The sequence below is a fragment of the Anabrus simplex genome, chromosome 1, assembly GCF_040414725.1.
Source record: "Anabrus simplex isolate iqAnaSimp1 chromosome 1, ASM4041472v1, whole genome shotgun sequence".
Lineage (NCBI taxonomy): Eukaryota > Metazoa > Arthropoda > Insecta > Orthoptera > Tettigoniidae > Anabrus > Anabrus simplex.
In genome coordinates, this window is record NC_090265.1 from 287,319,323 (window position 1) to 287,337,227 (window position 17,905).

A 17,905-nucleotide genomic window follows, 5' to 3' on the forward strand; every position below is an offset into this window, starting at 1 on the left:
TAACTTGTATAATTGTCATTAAAACTTCATAACAGTATTGAATATTTTCTGCAGTTGATAATTGTCATTATGGTCTATAGACTTGTTCTCGTTGGTGGAGTAACATTTATAAAATGTATTGGTATTAATTTATATTATCAATGGGGTAAAACTGTTCGTGAACAAACTTGATGAAACACTTACTGATGTGATATTGGATTTAAAATGTTCTCGAACGTTCCATAATGGCTCATTGGTGTATCTGCAATGAAAGGTAAAAATTATATGTTTATGGTTTTGATTGTATTTCTGTATAACATCTTATTGGAAGAATTGTCACTTACTTTCCTTTCTGCTGCGTAATTGTTTGGTGTTACTCCTAGCCTCTTGAGAACTACTTGTTGTCCTGTTTGCACTTCTTGTGTTGTATGAGTGAGTGTGAATGAGTTTACGTTTTGGTGGGGAGGGGGAAGGGGAAGTTAAGGTAGGCGCCATATCGATAGCTGCAGTAGACTGTGGAGGGGATAGACTAGGAGAAGTGAGGGGAGGAGTTGAGTTTGTTTGTGTCAATAAGCCATTAACTTTTATCGGATTAAAATGTTTATAGAATTTATTTATATCTGATTTGAGTATTTGTATTAGTTCCGGTAATTGTAATAAGATGGGATTCATTATTTCTATTTCGTCATTTAGGTTTTTATTTTTATTGTATTGTTGATCTAAATGAATGTATATGTTTTCCAATTCCATCATTTCTTTTCCTTTTTCTACTCTTCTTAAGATTTTTAAATCCCTTTCAATAGTTGTAAAACTGTGTCCAGTTTCTTGCATGTGTGTACTCATTGCAGAATGTTTCCTGTGTTTGGCTGCATTTACATGTTCGAGATATCTTATTATAAAGCTTCGGCCAGTCTGGCCAACGTATGAAAATTGCACTCTGCGCACGTTAGCCTATATATTCCTGATCCTTGATATTGATTACTATTTATATTAACTTTATTGTGGTTGAAGAAAACGTTTCGGTTCGTGTTTTGGGTCTTGAAGGCAATGTTAATATTTTGTTTTCTGATGGTATTAGTGATTTGGTATATAGCTGGGTTAGTAAATGTGAAAGTTGCAAATTTAGATTTTTTATTTTTATCTGGTACAAGATTAGTGGCCAATTTTATTTTCACCTTATTAATGATTTTGTTAATCATTTCTATTTTGTAACCGTTATTGAGTGCTAGATATTTTATAAAATCAAGTTCTTTCTTTAAATTCTTGTTTGTTAGTGGAATTTTTAGGGCTCTGTAAACCAAACTAAAAAATGCTGCCCGTTTATGAGAGTTGGGGTGGAGTGACTCGTTTTTGATCATTACTGGAGTAAACGTCGGTTTTCTATAAATCTGGAAGTCAAATTTGTTTCCTGCACACTTTACATTTATATCTAGGAAACTTAATGAATTGTTCCTTTCATCTTCCTTAGTGAATTTTATATTACTGTCTAATTTATTTAAAAAATCCAAAATATTATCACTATTGTTCAGTTTACTGTCTATTATAACAAACGTGTCATCCACGTATCTCAGTCAAAGGTTTAGTCCATCTATGTTATTTAAAATTTTAACATGTTCTAAATGATCCATATAAATGTTAGCTAGTATACCTGATGCAGGGTCACCCATTCCTAAGCACATTTACTGATATATATATATATATATATTTATTCAATCATAGTTAATTACGTAAGTGTGAAATAGAAGAATTCATAAATGTATTAAGATTTACTTTAAATAATAATTACTTCACATTTAATCAAAAGATATATCAGCAAATGTGCTTTCCTATATTTTCCTGCGGAATTAAATTATTTATGGAAAATCTCCTGACCTGATATGGATTACCTTCAACATCACCTCATTCTCATATCAATGAGGCAGTTGAAATGATTGATTAAAGAAAGGATATATTAAGAATAACATAATATATATAATTCTTCGGGAATATGACCTAAGAGTTGTCGAATTCTTGAAATATTAAAACATGTTACTACGTTCCATCAACATATCAAACCTTTACATTTATTTATTTATTTATTTATCGTGTCAGAAGTACAAAGTAAGAGAGACAAAAATTAAACCAAAAAATTTTAAACATTGGTTGACCAAAAATTGGCCACGACAAGCGCATTTGGAGTTGCTCTCATTAGATCTTTAATGGTACAAGTGGCTGGAGAAGATGGACACAGTAGAAGATGTTCGTTAGTCTGCTTAGTACCACACTTGCAGTAAACTGTCTCCACAGGAAGGCCCCATTTCTGTAGGTTGGTCTTGCATCTCGTGGTACTGGAGCGTAATCGATTGAGAGCCTTCCATGTTGTCCACTTTTCAGAATGTCCAGGAGGAAGTTCTTCCTTTGGAACCATCCATTCTCTCAAATGTTGACATTTTTCCCGCCACATTGAGATTCTTGCTTGTTGTGGAGTTCCTTTAAGAGCTTCAGTGGTTGTCAAGAAGCTCTTTCTTGATTTCAACCTAGGATGTGCTGGTTGACAGGCATACAAAGGATGGGCTTCCATAGTCATAGCCTTGCTTTTCTCATGCCTAGCAGCAATCTCACGTCGGATTTCAGGTGGTGCTATACCAGCGAGACAGTGGAGTTTATCTATGGGAGTAGGTCTTAAACAACCTGTGATAATACGGCAGGTGTCATTTAGTGCTACATCTATGTTTTTGGCATGGCTGGACTTATGCCACACGGAGCAGGCATACTCAGCAGTGGAGTAGCACAGTGCTAGCGCGCTTGTTCTCACAGTGCAAGGGTGAGCTCCCCAGGTGGTGCCTCGAAGTTTCCGCACTATGTTGTTTCTGGCAGACACTTTTTGTTTCACGTTTAGGCAATGTTTCTTATACGTAAGCGTACGGTCCAGAATCACTCCCAGATATTTTGGAGTCGAACAGTGTTGAAGAGGGATTCCTTCCCAGGTGATTTGTAAGGTTTTAGCTGCTTTTTTGTTATTGAGATGAAATACACAGCTATGAGTTTTCGCAGGATTTGGCTTCAAATCATTTTCATTGTAGTAGTTGGTAAATTCTTTCAGAGCTTTGGATAAAGTCTGTTCTACCTTTTCAAAACAGTTGGCCTGAGCAGTGACTGCACAATCATCAGCATAGATAAAACTCTGGGTACCTTCAGGTAGAGGCTGATCATTAGTATAGATGTTGAATAACAGTGGTGCGAGCACACTGCCTTGCGGTAACCCATTCTTCTGTGTTCTCCATCTGCTTCTTTTTCCCTGAAATTCCACAAAGAATCTTCGGTTTTGGAGAATATTTTTAATGTTGCACATTAGATGGAAGTCTTTGGTGATGTCATACAATTTTGTTAGAAGAATCCGATGGTTGACTGTGTCATAAGCTGCAGAAAGATCAATGAAGACAGCGCCTGTAATGAGCCGATTCTCAAAGCCATCCTCAATATGCTGTGTCAAGTTTAATACCTGTGATGTGCAACTTTTTCCTTCTCGGAATCCAGCTTGCTGTGGTATCAGAGACGACTCCACCTTTCCTATCAGTCGCTCAAGAATGAGCCTCTCCAGGACCTTGTACAGGTGACAGAGCAAGGAAATAGGCCTATAGCTTTTAGGATCCAGCCGATCTTTGCCTGGTTTAGGGATAGCAATGACTCTAGCCTTCCGCCAGATTTTGGGAATCTTGCATTCTTGGACACAGATATTCATTAATTCCAGTAGCCAACGCCTCGTAACAGGACCAAAATTTTTGATTTGCTCTACTCGAATGTCGTCTAGTCCAGCTGCTTTTCCCAATTTGCACTTCCTCAGTGCTGATTCCAGTTCATCTTCAGTAAATGGTGGAGATAGTATGTTGCTCTCTTGGTTTGGCTTCCGTGTTATTGGTTTCTTATCTAGCTTTCTAGATCGGGTTGATTTTCCATTTACTAGCAACTGATGGGCAATTTGATCTGCCTTTATATTAGAATATGTGCTGGCTTGGGTATTGTCATTATTGAGACGACGTAAAAGTCTCCAGGCCTTCTGACTGCTCTTGCTCATGTCACAATCTGTCATTAATTTTATCCACTCATCTCTTTTAGCCAGTGATACTGAGGAAAGAACATGATATTGTGTTTTACATATGTACATAATTATTTTTAAAAAAATTATTTGCTTCTTTTTGATATATCGTCTGATTATTGTTTCTTGTTGTTCAATACTCTTTCATTAATAAACGTAAGCGAAGTAAGCAATGTTTCACATCTGTAGCTTTCAGTTGCTACCTAAGCTAATATACTAATATATATATTTAATCACACTTGGACATATTCAAAATATTCCGTAAACAATATGCAAGAATTCCTTCATAAAATCTCAACAAGTTTATGAATAGGTTATATTGAAATCAAAATCAAAAAATCAAAATATCTTTATTTGCAAATGAGGTGTCTACCTCGGTGGCAAATGGTACACTAAAATACATTATTGTCAAGCACTAAATATTAAATTAACAAGAGAAGAAAATTTTCCTATAATATAATATTATAAATTTACGCTAACAATGTTTTCTATTAAACACACAGCTCATTCTTAATAAATTAATATTGTTTACAAAATTCTACTTATAATATCTCCTGTACTACTTACAAATATAGTCAACTGATGTACAGTATGTGGAATTACTTCAAATGATACTATACAACTGGTACAAGATTAAAATTTACATTGCATTTATTTACTTTTTTTTTTTTTTACCCATTCTGGAAGCTAAGTAGAATAACGACCTGCTGCGTCTTAACCAGAGCCCCTTTTGCCACCACTTTTCAGAGTTCCTGAAGGGCCTTCACAGCTACCGTAGCGGTCCCAGGGCCCTCGAAGTCCCCACTGTACTTCACCCCTACTGGCAGTCCCCTACTTTGGCTGTCCACACTCCTTAGACTAGGGGATGGAATTAATTTATACACACACATTATTTACAATAACCTGCACTGGTCGAATGCCCTCTAACACTTCAATTATTTTCTCTGTTGCTGTTTATTCTCTTCTTGAATATCTGTACAGATTTTGGAACAGGATCAAACACTACCCCTGGTAAACTGTTCCACTCCTTCACACCCTTCCCAATGAATGAAAATTTACCCCAATCGCTTCTGCTAAAATTCCTTCTAATATTATATTTGTGGTCAGTCCTGCCGATATAATTATTTTCCAACTGAAGCCTCTCACGGATATCTCCCCATGCTTCTTCCCTTGTATAGGCTCTATATAATCCTATAAGTCTAGTTTTCTCCCTTCTCTTACTTAAAGTTTCTCACCCAAGTTCCTTTAACATTTCTGATACACTATTTCTCCTGAAATCCCCTGTTACAAATCTTGCTGCTTTCCTCTGCACACTATCTATTTCTTTTATTAGGTATTCTTGGTGAGGATCCCAAACACTGTTTGCATATTCCAATAATGGACGAACCATACTCAACCATGCTATATTTCTAGAAAATAGATCTCAGAGAGTTAGAGTAGGTGAAGTTTTGTCTGACCCTGTAATAGTTGAGAGGGGAGTTCCTCAGGGCAATGTTATTGGACCTTTATGTTTTCTTATATATATAAATGATATGAGTAAAGGAGTGGAATCGGAGGTAAGGCTTTTTGCGGATGATGTTATTCTCTATAGAATGATAAATAAGTTACAAGATTGTGAGCAACTGCAACGTGACCTCGAAAATATTGTGAGATGGACAGCAGGCAATGGTATATTGATAAACGGGGTTAAAAGTCAGGTTGTGAGTTTTACAAATAGGAAAAGTCCTCTCAGTTTTAATTACTGCGTTGATGGGGTGAAAGTTCCTTTTGGGGATCATTGTAAGTATCTAGGTGTTAATATAAGGAAAGATCTTCACTGGGGTAATCACATAAATGGGATTGTAAATAAAGGGTACCGATCTCTGCACATGGTTATGAGGGTGTTTAGGGGTTGTAGTAAGGATGTAAAGGAGAGTGCATAGAAGTCTCTGGTAAGACCCCAACTAGAGTATGGTTCCAGTGTATGGGACCCTCAACAGGATTACCTGATTCAAGAACTGGAAAAAATCCAAAGAAAAGCAGCTCGATTTGTTCTGGGTGATTTCCGACAAAAGAGTAGCGTTACAAAAATGTTGCAATGTTTGGGTTGGGAAGAATTGAGAGAAAGAAGAAGAGCTGCTCGACTAAGTGGTATGTTCCGAGCTGTCAGCAGAGAGATGGCGTGGAATGACATTAGTAGACGAATAGGTTTGAATGGCGTCTATAAAAGTAGGAAAGATCACAATATGAAGATAAAGTTGGAATTCAAGAGGACAAACTGGGGCAAATATTCATTTATAGGAAGGGGAGTTAGGGATTGGAATAACTTACCAAGGGAGATGTTCAATAAATTTCCAATTTCTTTGAAATCATTTCGGAAAAGGCTAGGAAAGCAACAGATAGGGAATCTGCCACCTGGGCGACTGCCCTAAATGCAGATCAGTATTGATTGATTGATTGATTGATTGATTGATTGAAGTAACTTTTTTCTTTTAATTCTTTGTTGCATCATTTAAATAGCCTCATTATGACATGTAACGATCTGTATGCTTTCCCAACAATATCATCAACATGACCCTTCCAGTGCAAATTACTCTCAAATCTCACACGTAAGTATTTGCACTTGCCTTTCTTTTGGGATAACTACCTCGTCCAACGTATATTCAAATTCAGTTTTAAAGCTCCTGTTTGTAAAAGTTGTAACAGTTGATTTGCCTCCATTAAACTTCATATTATTTTCTTCAACCCATTGTTGGATACTTTCAAGGTCCCTTTGTAATTTGTAATTCTGAACAATCCTCAATGTTGTTTATTTCCCTATAAACAATTATGTCATCTGCATACAATCTTATTTTTGATGTTATATTGTTCCCTAAATCCGTATATTAAGAAAAGTAACAGACCGATTATACTACCCTGTGCAATTCCTTTCCAAACTTTCTCTTCCTGAGATACATTATTTCCTACTTTGACTTTAAGGTTGTAATGCATCATAAATTTGATCATATTGTTAGTAATAGTCAAGGAATACCTTAGATGAAACTTCTGAACTCGCAGATAGCAATAACATAACACTATGCAGACATTTCATTTCATTTCAGAAATTGAGACGAAGCTCCCTTCCCAAAAAGTGACCAACAATCAGCTTCAAAGTTCTGCATTAGACTCAATTTAGGGCACATTAAGCAAGCTCAAAATAAATAACAGCCTACCTGGAAGGAGTGAAAGAAAAAACATTCAACAATTTGAACAGTGTCATGAAGCCAATAATTTTTAAAACCTTTTAACCGGAAGACAAACAGATATTTTTAATGTAACAAAGTGAAACTTTTACCAACTATTCCAATGAATAGATATAGTTTTTAAGCTGACCATCTATGTAATCATCCAGTCTCATTTCATTAACCCATTAACCCCCACATTGTTTCAACATCATTTTAATTTAATTTGTATTCAAGTAGTCTTTAAGAGGATCAATGTACTTGCAAATAACGTGTTCAGAAACTTAGCGATTCACTTAAGCTTAATAACAGCTTAAGATATTCCCCAATGAGAACGAAACATGTACTGTTTACAAATAATAATTTGCTAAAAAGCAAATAAAAAGTATCAAAAAGGTGGAAGATTTTCAATTATTGTAACTCTCTGTGATTAGAATTTGATACGGAAAATGAAGCTGATTACTTGCAAAAATCAACAGTGACCAGCCGAAAAAAAAAAGTGGCATTACTAACACCACTCATACCACAGTCACTTTCTGTTGTCAAAGCCAAGGAAGAGACTGAGACAGGTCAATGAAAGTAACAAATTTGTTCTAGCCTGCACCAGAAGACACAGTGCACTGTAAATACTAGGTCTCACCAACAAATGCAAATTTTGAAGTTGAAAGTTAAAATTAAATTATTTTTATTTAGAATAAATTTACAAAATATATTATTATTATTATTATTATTATTATTATTATTATTATTATTATTATTTGGTTTTTAAAATGTTGTTGTTGGTTGTATAAATCACTTTTCTGAACATAAGGTGTACTGATAAGAAATGTGTTTTTCCACCATAATGAAATTTACAAATAATAATAAGGTGTACTGACGATGAGTTTAAAGAGTTGCAGGGGCCGTGGCCAGAGAAGTTTAAGAACCAATGTTTTAAACTATTAAATAACCTTACATCACAAATTATATAGAATTTTTTCACTTACAGTTTTCCAATTAGCTCTCTTCAGAGGGCCATCCAAATCCCATTTCTTCTTAGGCTTAAGTCCATATGGAAGAACATCTGGCTGAGGTGCTGCTGGTCTAGCAAATCCCCCTGGAGGAGGTGGTGGTGGAGGACCTCCCATACCTGGCATTGGAGGTGGAGGTGGCCCCATACCAGGCATAGGAGGTGGAGGAGGGCCCATACCTGGCATTGGAGGAGGAGGAGGACCCATACCTGGCATAGGTGGGGGCGGTGGGCCCATTCCAGGCATAGGAGGAGGTGGTGGGCCCATTCCTGGCAGAGGAGGAGGTGGTGGGCCCATTCCTGGCATCGGAGGAGGAGGTGGAGCTACTCCACCAACCTAAAACACAAGAGATACACATTATTATTATAAGGCCTTACAACACAAGTTACAACTTTCCATTCCATTTTCATTAATTATTATTTCAGCAAAATGTGACCAAAAACTGGAAGTTTTAAGTTTTTAAGTTGGAGGTTTGTAACCATATAAAGGTACGATCCCCAATTTTAGGTTAGGAAACGTTTCTAAATGACTATCTCCTGATTTTAGGTTAGGAAATCTTTGTACATAATTAGTAATATAAAGTAGTGAATATCATGTGAGTTTGTTAAATTAAGATATAACATAATATTGTAAGAAGAATTTGTAATTGGGGAATACTGCATATGTGCATCATTATATTTTGTATAAATTTCTGTTTGGGTAAGAGTTTGTGCATTTGGCCTAGTAGCAAAGATTGTGCAACCTGGGAAACTGACTGTATCGGGAAAGGCGGCTGAAGTCGGTTAAAAGTGTTGCAATAAATGGTTTAGAAACCCAGGATATGGCCGGGAAGTGTATGCTGAATATAGTAATTCATCAATGTGGATGAAAATTAAAGATTGCTATTTGCGGATCGGCAGCTCGATAACCAATCTGAAAACTCAGATTTCAAATGAGGTTGCGCTGATCAAGAGATGCTTGAAGATGTGACAGTTGGAGCATTGCCATGTGTGCACGTGTGGAGATATTATTTATTACAAAGTGCTGGAGGAACCATATCTATATACCTGTGCGCATGTGCAAAAAGTTGATCACTACTACTGTTCATATTGTGGTTGCTGTGGATGACGATTACCATTACAAATCTTTACTGTAAGAGTTCTTTACGGTGGCATTACTGTACCATTCTAGAGTAACAAGGAGTGCATTACTCAGTAGTTTCAAGTTCCTGGTGAGCAGTCGGTTGAAGACTCTACACAGTGTTCTTTTGTAAGTCAGACTCTGGATTATTCCTCTCCAAGGAAATGCACACTGTGAGGTAGTTTATATGCGTAATCTGGAGGTAGTATGTTCTTGTGCATAAAACTGATGAAACCGTAGGCCAAGTGTTTAATACTTGTTCATTCTTTGAAAAATATGACATGGTTGTTATTTATTAATCCCACAGCAGTCATTTTACATTGTGGATGCATATGCCTTTACTAACAGATTATAGTGACGTGACTAGGTTTTTTTTTTTAGGGAGGGGGGGGGGGTACAGTTATAACCTGGAATAAATAGATTCCACAGTGATGATGCCACTGTGCTAATGTATATAAGGTTAAGAATGGACAGTCATCTTATCTGTAGGATACCATTAATTTGAAGCATGGCCTCCAAAACAATGTACAGTGGTTTTTTTCTTTCATTTATGTAGTGAATCTTGTGGTAAATCTTTTACTGGAGTAAGAAAAAGCCTGGCATGCTACCCAAACTTATTTTCAGAGTTAAATAGTAGCAGGTAAGGTAATGAAGCAAGTTTGGAGCCTCGTCAGCCTGATGACCGTCGCTTTGGGAGAAGGAGTTCTTTCATGCCCTGCAGAGTCAATCAATCAATACTGATCTGCATTTAGGGCAGTCGCCCAGGTGGCAGATTCCCTATCTGTTGTTTTCCTAGACTTTTCTTAAATGATTTCAAATAAACTGGAAATTTATTGAACATCTCCCTTCGTAAGTTATTCCAATCCCTAACTCCCCTACCTATAAATGAATATTTGCCCAAATTTGTCCTCTTGAATTCCAATTTTATCTTCATATTGTGATCTTTCCTACCTTTAAAGACGCCATTCAAACTTATTCGTGTACTAATGTCATTCTACGCTATCTCTCCGCTGATAGCTCGGAACATATCACTTATAATACAGATGTTGATTCCCACAGGGAATCTGAAATATTTATTCTGAATGAGTAAATTTATAATAAATGGTCCGTTATTGGACATAATAAATTTTCCAGCTAACTCATTCCTGGTTGCCAGCGTTTCGCCCCCGTGTGCTAGGCTAGGCTGATCACTTGGTACCTAGCACACTACCAAGATGCATGGCTAGAGCATACCCTGGAGGCCACTGTGTAGGCTACTTGTAGCCACCGGCAGTGCCAATGCACTATGAGAGACTTTGTCTCATTACCAAAAATTGATGCCTGCTTGGCCATCAGATGATACAGATGTGGATTCCCATAGGGAATCTGAAATATTTGTTCCGAATTCATTCGGCCAGTGGCTTCAAATAACCTACACAGTGGCCTCCACGGTATGCACTAGCCTTGCGCCTTGGTAGTTGTGCTAGGTACCAACTGATGAGCCCAGCCTAGCACACGGGTGCGAAACGCTAGCAACCAGGAATGAGTTAGCTGGAAAATTTATAATGTCCAATAGCGGACCATTTATATGGGTATTAACATATATTAACATACCACTTAGTCAAGCAGCTCGTCTTCTTTCTCTCAGTTCTTCCCAGACCAAACTTTGCAACATTTTTGTAACGCTACTCTTTTGTCGGAAATCTCCCAGAACAAATCGAGCTGCTTTTCTTTGGACTCTTCCCAGTTCTTTAATCAAGTAATCGTGGTGAGGGTCCCATACACTGGAACCATACTCTAGTTGGGGTCTTACCAGAGACTTATATGCCCTCTCCTTTACATCCTTACTACATCCCCTAAACACCCTCATAACCATGTGCAGAGATCTGTACCCTTTATTTACAGTCACATTTATGTGATTACCCCAATGAAGATCTTTCCTTATATTAACACCTAAGTACTTACAATGACCCCCAAAAGGAACTTTCACCCCATCAACGCAGTAATTAAACTGAGAGGACTTTTCCTATTTATGAACCTCGCAACCTGACTTTTAACCCCGTTTATCAACATACCATTGCCTGCTGTCCATCTCACAACATTATCGAGGTCACACTGCAGTTGCTCACAATCTTGTAACTCATTTATTACTCTATACAGAATAACATCATCTGCAAAAAGCATTACCTCTGTTGCCACTGTTTACTCATATCATTTATATATATAAGAAAATGTAAAGGTCCAATAATCCTGCCTTGAGGAATTCCCTTCTTAATTATTACAGGGTCAGATAAAGCTTCGCCTACTCTAATTCTCTGAGATCTATTTTCTAGCTGTAAATCTTTTGCAGGTGGTGCCCAATTTCATTATTCATATTTATTTCCTTATTTATATTTTATTCTAGTTATCATTTATACATTTCGTGTTTCTATTTTGCCATAATATCTGTGGCAGAACCAGATGTGTCAAAAAATGTGATTTTTTTTGTTTTTAATGCCAATATCTACATAGAGTAATGAGGTTTACGATGGCAAAATCCTATATGGTTTGGATTAACCTAGTATACACAGTTATCAAAAATAAAATCCTGATATGTCTATTTCTTCTAAACGTGTTGTTGGCAAAACCCAATATGTTAAACATATCGGGCTTTGGCATCTTCTTGTAACAGCCAAGCGACTTTTAATTCCGATGTGTCTGACGTATAGTGTTATGGCATCTTCATAGCCATTCACAATTGGAGATATCAGGGGCAGCGGTGAATAATATAACAGTACAAGTGTGTGTTCCCGCTCTTTTCAGTAGTATTATTACTGTTGTCGGCGATTGTAATTGTTCAACTCCTTGGTGTGTTGTGAGTTTCATAACTGTCTCATAATGTATGGAAACAGCAGGAGCGCTAAACTCCTCAAAATGTCTTTAGGTAAGAACAATTAATTTAACCATCTTGACAGAAACATATAATATAAAGCTTGAAATTTATTGCTGGGTTCATTCCTTTTAAACTTAATGAACAATGATCACCTTGTTGAACTGAAGGCGATGTCATCGCCTCCGCAGCTGCTCTGCAAAGGAGCTGTTACTGAACAGGGAAGGACTGAAACACATGATGGGACTCCTACTTCCAATGATTATCGAGGTTAGTCGTGCAATTTTTGTGCCCTTATTGTACAACTGCTAACGAGAACCTGATAATTTACTTTAAAGCAACAAATTTAACCTTTAGTTTCCAATCTATTAAGCCTAACACACTTTTGTTAATGATTTGTTAGTACAGGAACATCTCATGATGAAGTGGATGGTGAATATCTGGGTATCATGAGGACTGATGAACTCGAAGGATTCATTCCTGTTTGTAGAGAGATGGCTATGCCAGGTAAACATAATTTCAGAAATGTGCATAATATTCAAAATTCCAATTCTTCACAGAATGGAAGCATAACTATCACTATTATAAAATCCAGAACTTATTTAAGTTTTGTTTCCAGATAATTTGGAAACCATTGTCTCCAAGATCGAAGACAGAAACTCCTATATTGACACCACTGTGCATGATGGTTTGATGGTAGACAAAAACTTTGCTCCACATAAAGAGAGTCTTTTGGATGACAAAAATGTCCAAGCAGAAAACACCTCGATATGGAACATAACAGGGAACGTAGAAGTAACTGAAAATACAACTGAAGCAGAAGGCATACCGGCAAAGAAGAAAAGAAAAACTAATACAAGAAAGCAACAGAAGCAACTGCGTGACCATGGGAAAGAGGCAAAGACTAGAAAAGGAAAATTAATTTCAGAGAAAGTATTCCAGCCACTGGTGCCTGTTGTCGTGGAAAGTGTTTCGGAACAGTATATAAAGATAGTAGTCGAATGCCCTAGGGTACAAGTGATTGAGTACATGTATGTGTGTATATGAATTGTGTGATGTAACTGTTTAGTCTGTAAATATTAGTCTGTAGGGCTAGTGCGAGTGAGCAGAGAGAATACGAGAGAGCGCGAAGGAGTGTAATGTGTAAGTGGTTGTTATCATAAATAAATCGTAGTCCAGAAGCTACCAGTCGTCAAATATTTATTTATCTACTACCCTGCCAACTAATTACAGTAGGGAAATTAAATGAGCTCTTGTATCTAACAGGTGATATTGTTGTATTTTTATTTGACATTTTAATTCTGTTCTTACATCTGTTCATATCCTGGAAGAACAAAGGCCAAAATAAGATTTTATGCTATAAGTATTATAATGAAAGAGGACTCATTAGGCAGAGCTTGTTCCTCACAGCAAGTCACTGAGAAGCAAGCACCGAAAAGCAGGAGATTCATTCAGAAGAAGATCATGTTGATCAGCCATTGGCGACACAATACTGTATTCTTGACCATTTGAAGAGTATTCCTTTTGGTGCATAACGTTTTCAAGAAAAACAGGAAATTACAATGAAAGATAGACCTACTCCAGATATCTGCATCAGTGCACAAATGAAACACTACATTCATCATCTTAAAGTGGATTACTGTACTACAACTAAATGGTTAACTGCATGTAAACAAAGAAATAAGTTGTTTTGCTGGCCTGAATAACTGAAAATTACGAGTGAATATATGAAAAATCTGATTGAGGCTGTCACAGTATGCTATGAAGAGGGAGAAATCTCTGAGGATTTTAGCAAATGTAAACCGATTGTCTTGTATAAGAAGAGAAATTCTGTGGACTACACAGCAACTACAAACAATCTCTCTCCAATCTCACGTTTTGAAACATTACTGAACATAATAAAGAATAATATTAATAGCAGGATAGACCAATATGTAAAAGAAGATCAGTTTGGTTTTAGCCTCAGCCAAGTGTTGCATGTGTTTATCTGGAACTTGTCTGCTCCTGGAAGAGTGAAAGATGTCTTTATGTAGAATTATATACTTTTGCAACCCTGTAATTTAGATTATGTTTGTAATATTAGCCAACATATGTCAGGTGCATATACACAGGGCCCTTAGTGAGGCTTAACACAGGGATTTGTAATGAAAAACAAGAAAGCTTTAGCTGCTAAGCGCGATTTCCTAATCAGAAGTTTGTTGAGATTGTGAATGTTCATGTTTTAGCTATTATAGACATTATGTCCCGAAACAAAATTGAAAAAGAGTGTAAAATTGCTAATTAGTGAAATTGGTGCAAGTGAGCGTGAGAACAACATAAGTGACTGGGCAGACTGAAATGATGAGTACCTAGGTTTTATCACTGGGATTAATCATCAGAATTTGACAGAAAGTCAATAACAGCGATAAGGAAAGCATGGAATAGTATGAGGTCACAGAACAAATTGTGCCATTTTCCTTTGGATATTTTCCAGTTCTCGTATCAATCCTGGTGTGGGTTCCAAACACTGACACCATACTCTAATTGGGGTCTTCCCAGAGACTAAAAAAGTCCTGTCCTTTACATCCTTACTACAACCCCTAAGTAATCGTATGAAGAGGTCTGTAACTTTTATTTACAACCTCGTTTATATGATTACCTCAATGAAGATATTTCCTTATATTAACACCTAACTAAAGTGATCCCCGTGAGGTATTTTCACCCCATCAACACAACAATTAAAACTGGGAGGACTTTTCGTCTTGGTGAAACTTACAACCTGATCTCTCATACCATCTTCCATCATACCAGTGTCTGCTGTCCCTCTCTCAACATTGTTGAGGTCATTTTGCAGTCACTCACAATCTTGTTACTTATTGCAGCAAAGTCTTATTGTAAATAAACAGGGTATGATAAGATGTAAATTGTAAGCGACTAGGATTTTAGAACAGAAATATTAATGTGTACATACTTTTAGTCCTCCACTTCTAGCCAGTTGTTCCAACTCATAAATCTTCTTCTCTGCATGAAGAAGTTTGGCTTCTGTTTCTTGACGGATTGCTATGGCTTCTTCAAGCTTCTGATTTAGCTCGTTCATCTTCCGCTCATCATCGTCACGAGATTTCTCTGAGTAGAAAGAATTCTGTTATTTACATAGTTCTATTATAACAATCAAATCACTGTGAACATCCAGTATATGTGATAAAGAAAGGGCCGTATCACTCCATCAGTAAAATTATTTTAAGTACAGAGTATCAAGTTCTTAACATACACAGGCTACATTTTTATTGTACAGTGCTATTCTTATCTCCTGTCAAGATCCTGATCATATAATTGGAATAGCTTGATACTATTGCAGGAACAAACAAGCAGCTTTGTCCAGGTCAGCAGGCCATCAACTCCTTGCAACTAAACAGAATTATAAAAATCACCTCCTCATTCATAATAAGCAAGAACATCAATGCTGTGGCTGATTTAGAATATGTTAATGAACAAATTATTAAGCTACATCAGAAAATTAACAAAATCACCCTCACTGTTGTTCAAGTTAATGCTCCACAAACTGGGTGTAGTCAAGAAGAGAAAGATGACTTTCTTCAAGAATTACAGGACCACGTTGAACAAGACAATACTCTTGTTATAAGAGAGACCTAAATGCTCAGGTGGGAACTGTAAGGACAGGGTATGAGGCAGTTATCAGTCCTCATGTATATGGAAATAGGAACCGTGAGGGTGAATGTCTCCTCGACTTCTGCATATGAAACAACTTAATAATCAAGAACAACTAGTTCAAAAAACAGCAGAGCCATAAGATTACAAGGTACAGTTGGAATGGAGAGCAGAAATCTCTCACTGACTGTGTCATTGTAGACATTGCTGGAACATTTACCTATTAGAGATGTGAAAGTGCTGCCAGGAAAAGGTTTAGGTAGTGACCACAGGTTGTTAGTAACCACCATAGAAAACATCATGGTAAAAGAAAAAGATAAATACCAAGCATAAACCTAACATAAAAGTTTGGGAATTTGAAAAACCAGGTAAGAGGCCTAAATACCAGTAAAAATTGGAAACAAACTGCCCAAATGTGAAGGGGGAACTACTGAAGAAGAATGGCTTGGATTTAAGAAAACCCTGGTGGACACTGCAGTCAATATTGTTGGCAAAACAAGTAGCAGAGTAATAGAGAAAGAACCCCCATGGTAGAACGAAACTGTCTGAACAGCAATAAAGGAGAGAAATGACATGTGGAAACTAAGAGACAGAGAATGTCAGAAAGGTGTGGCAAGGAATGAAGGGAAGTTAGAAGAACTCAGTCAGCTGCACTGAGACCTGAAGCTTAAAGTGAAAAATCATTTCTAATGAGAAAGAGAATAACTGGACTGAATTCACACAGAAATTAGAACAAGAAACTATTATATCAGTGGTAAGAAGCAAGAAAAGCAACTGTAAAGGAATGAAGGCCCTGCAGAAACAAGATGGAAACATCACTTTGAATAACAAAGATACAACAAATGAGATGGAACAGTACTTTGAAAAATTATAGAATGGTGAAAATTTCAGTATCAAACAACAGGATACCACAGCAAAAGAAAATATTCAAAACATAGAGCCTCCTATAACTTGGATGGAAGTGGAAAATGCCATAAAGAACATAAGTAAAACCAAGGCAACAGGCATAGATGTGGTAAGTGCTGACAAGATCAAGGCTGCTGGAGTGCAAGGATTGCAGTGGTTGTTTAAAGTCATAAACACCCTTTGCAAAGAAGAAAAACTACCTGAAGACTGGAGTAAAAGAGTAATAGTCCATCTATTTAAGAAAAGAGACATACAGAAACCCAGCACCTACAGGGGCATCACTCTTCTATCTCATGGACTCAAAATAATGGCAATTATAAGAATTAAATACATCACAGGACTGGTTTTAAAGTGTTCATTTTAAGTGTAGGTTATCTTCCTACTATAAAATTGTCAATTTTAGTAGTAATAGTTGCGGATGACCCTTAGAGGGTCGAAACCGGTCCCGTGATGTATTTAATGTAAATATAACTTACATCAAATATTAATCTGTACAGAATAGGTGGACCTTCCTTCAGTTCTCATTATTATGAATGTTTGTCAAAAATGATCATAATGAATTTCATATCCTATGATCAAAATAATGGAACGAATCACAGAACAAGATTAACCCATCTGCATCATTTGATAAGCTGTCATCATGGGCGGTGTTTTGGCACATGAATCAAATGAGCTCAGCTCACAATAATGCAGTGACTTGCTTATCTTTGTATATTAGAATCCCTTTACAATGTAAGTTCTCACAATACAAACTGTAATGAACTAGAGGCATGTTGTTGTTGTTGTTTAAGTCATCAGTCCATAGACTGGCTGATGCAGCCCTCCATGCCACCCTAATCCTGTGCTAACCTTTTCATTTCTAGGTAACTACTGCATCCTACATCTGCTCTAATCTGCTTGTCATATTCATACCTTGGTCTACCCGTACCGTTCTTACCACCTACACTTCCTTCAAAAACCAACTGAACTAGTCCTGGCTGTCTTAAGATGTGTCCTATCATTCTATCTCTTCTTCTCGTCAAATTTAGCCAAATCGGTCTCCTCTCACCAATTCGATTCAGTATCTCTTCATTTGTGATTCGATTTATCCATCTCACCTTCAGCATTCTTCTGTAACACC

General features: G+C 36.9%; 1 protein-coding gene across 4 annotated transcripts in view; it reads right to left on the bottom strand.

Annotated features, from left to right (window-relative positions):
* dia (diaphanous related formin 1) overlaps positions 1-17,905 on the bottom strand; it is a 513,998-nt gene that overhangs the window by 195,909 nt on the left and 300,184 nt on the right. For all 4 annotated transcript variants that reach the window (XM_067134775.2, XM_067134773.2, XM_067134774.2 and 1 more), the window contains 2 exons: positions 15,182-15,336; positions 8,241-8,600 (listed from right to left, as the gene is read on the bottom strand). In XM_067134775.2, coding sequence (XP_066990876.2) covers positions 8,241-8,600; positions 15,182-15,336 — 515 coding nt within the window. The remainder of the gene's footprint in view (positions 1-8,240; positions 8,601-15,181; positions 15,337-17,905) is intronic.